Source organism: Quercus lobata, chromosome 1, assembly GCF_001633185.2.
Source record: "Quercus lobata isolate SW786 chromosome 1, ValleyOak3.0 Primary Assembly, whole genome shotgun sequence".
NCBI lineage: Eukaryota > Viridiplantae > Streptophyta > Magnoliopsida > Fagales > Fagaceae > Quercus > Quercus lobata.
Window position 1 is genome coordinate 54945305 of NC_044904.1, and position 3003 is coordinate 54948307.

Below are 3003 nucleotides of genomic sequence, written 5' to 3' on the forward strand. Positions count from 1 at the left end.
AAGATAGGAGAACAGTCTTACCTAGGCCAGTGCAACTCACAGAAAAGAAGGAGGATGTCCTATGAGACAGGCACTCAAGTAGAGGCCCAGATGATAAACAAGTGTAGGGTCATTATCGTTTGAAAAATGCTATATAAGAGAAGAAAACCCTCATGAGAAGGGGGGGTGGAAGAAAAGAAAAAGGAGAGAAAGAGAGAGAAGTTCTGCAAACAAAGCAGAAGATATTGTCCCATGAACTGTAGTCCCAGGAAACTCAATAAAACATTCCCACGTTCAAATGGTTGCATGGCTTACTAACAGCTACATTTACTCTGTTTAGACTTAGTTCTACGACCCACTCTCTACAAATTCATTGTTGAGGGTCTTTTGGGCCAGAATCGCCTGCGTGCTGGTTTTGGGCCCAAAATCCGCCCTTACAATTGGCGCCGTCTGTGGGAAGAATTTGTGTCTCGACAAGTGAACAGTAAGAAATGGAAGGATCAGGCCCGCGCCAAACCGGACGTGCAGATTCTCAACGGCAGGACAATTTTTTAAATGTCGAACGAGGGAACGACCAACATAACCAACGAGAGGGAAGCGTGAACACCTCTCACACGAGTAAAAGCCGTTCAAAGGGGAAGGATCATGCATCCCATGAGCAAAACGATTGAAAGGCTTTACGAAAAGAGATTGATGATTTGAAGAAAAAGCTGCGCCGAGCATAACAGAAACGTCTTTCACCCAGCTCGGGCTCGAGCAGTGACGAGGATAACGAATACCGACGAAGATCAAGAACCCCTCCGAGCGAGACCTTTTCCTACGAGGAAGAGAGACCTCGTAAACGCAGCCACAAAAGCCCATCTTACCAAGGCCTGGCCAACGACGCCATGAGTAAGGCCCTGGATAGCATCTCCCAGTCGCCGTTTACCCGTAGAATAGAGAGGGCAGCATTCCCTCGGCGATTCCATCAACCAACGTTCGCTATATACAATGGTCGGACCGACCCAGTGGAGCATGTGAGCCAATTCAACCAGAGGATGGTTGTCCACACCAGGGATGAGGCGTTAATGTGTAGGATATTCCCATCTAGCTTAGGACCTATGGCGATGAGATGGTTCGATTCCCTCCAACCGAATTCCATAGATTCCTTTACACAGCTGACGCAGGCTTTTGGTTCCCGTTTCATCACCAACACCAGAGTCCCTCGGCCCCTCGATTCCCTCCTATCCTTCTCCATGCGGGAAGGAGAGACGCTGAAGGCCTACTCGGATAGATACTGGGAAATGTATAATGAGATAAAAGGGAAATATGATGACGTCACCATCAGTACGTTTAAAAGGGGCTTGTCGACAGAACATGGCTTACGAAAGTCCCTCACTGGAAAGCTAGTCACCAGCGTGCGCCAACTCATGGACCGAATTGACAAGTACAAAAGGGTTGAGGAGGACCAACAGATGGGGAAAGGTAAAGCGAAGGTCGTCCCTCAGGAGAGGAGGGACTTCAGGTTGGAAAGATTTAACAACGGTAACAGGCCGAGAAGGGACTATGTAGAGCAGTCCGGATCTACCGGGGCTCAAGCAATCCATGCTGTGTTCCGAGAACCTCTTCACAAAATCCTAGAGAAGTTGAAGTATGAGCCTTTCTTTCAATGGCCGAACAAGATGGCTGGCGACCCTTTGAAGCGTAATCAGAACCTGTATTGTGCGTACCATCAGGAGCCAGGCCATACTATTGATAATTGCAGGAACTTGAAGAACTATTTAGACCGGCTCGTCCGAGAAGGGAAGCTAAAACATCTACTGCATCGCCCTGAAGGATGGCAAGAACCATCAAAGAATGAAACCAGACAAAGTACGTTGAGGCCACCCATTGGCACAATTAATGTCATTCTCGCCGCACCTAGAAGGACAGGATTTGCCCCCTTCAGGGTAATGTCAGTGAGCAGTTTCCAAACTGAGCCAAACGGCAAAGAACCCAAGAGAGCTAGAAAGAGCGCCACGCCATTAATCGGGTTCACGGAGGAAGACAAACAAGGGACTATTCAACCCCATGATGATGCCCTAGTTGTCACACTCAGAATAGAGGGTTATGACGTGAAGAGGGTATTAGTTGATCAAGGCAGCGCCGTGGAGGTAATGTATCCTGATTTGTATAAGGGGCTGAACTTGAAGCAGGAAGACCTGTCGCCATACGATTACCCCCTGGTCAGCTTTGAAGGAAAAATCGTTATCCCGAAAGGCATGATCAAGTTGCCTGTGCAAACAGACTCAGACGTGGTAGAAGTGAACTTCATTGTCGTAGATGCATACTCCCCCTACACTCCTATTGTTGCCCGGCCATGGATTCATGCACTAGGGGCTGTGCCGTCAACCTTGCACCAAAAAGTAAAGTATCCCTCAGGAGATCAAATCAAGGAAATAATAGGGAGCCAAAAAATGGCTAGGCAATGCATGGTGTCGGCAATATCACAACGTCTTAGTAATGAGCCCTCCACTTCAGCCGAGAGGGACTTATAGCAATCAAAGACCTCTGCGCCGACTACGTGTAATGGAGGATCGGCCGCGGATGTGAACTGTGAGGAGCTAGAGAAAGTACTCGTCGGAGCAGACCCTGAGAGGTTTTTTCAAATTGGTTCAGAACTACCGCCCGAGGAGAAGTCAACACTGACTGCTTTCCTCCGACAAAATGTAGACGTGTTTGCTTGGGACCCCTATGAGGCCCCCGAGGTCGACCCAGATTTCATCTGCCACCACCTTAATGTGAACCCGGCCATAACACCTAAGAGGCAGGCTCCTCGACGACCGTCGAAAGAACATACCGACGCCGTGAGAGAAGAGGTTGCAAGATTGAAGAAAGTTGGGACTATCAAGGAGGTGTTCTATCCCGAGTGGTTGGCTAACACGGTAGTGGTGAAGAAGAAGAGCGGGAAATGGCGGGTCTGCGTAGACTTCACGGACCTGAACAAGGCATGTCCCAAGGATCCCTTCCTAATGCCCAAGATAGACCGGTTGGTAGATTCAACTG

At 48.9% G+C, this 3003-nt stretch overlaps 1 protein-coding gene across 1 annotated transcript; it reads left to right on the top strand.

Moving 5' to 3' along the window:
- Window positions 1-1262: 1262 nt before the first annotated feature.
- LOC115955873 lies at window positions 1263-2495 on the top strand. The gene has a single exon (XM_031074261.1). It carries the CDS (start codon window positions 1263-1265, stop codon window positions 2493-2495), a length of 1233 nt encoding a protein of 410 aa, XP_030930121.1.
- The last annotated feature ends 508 nt before the right edge of the window (window positions 2496-3003 follow it).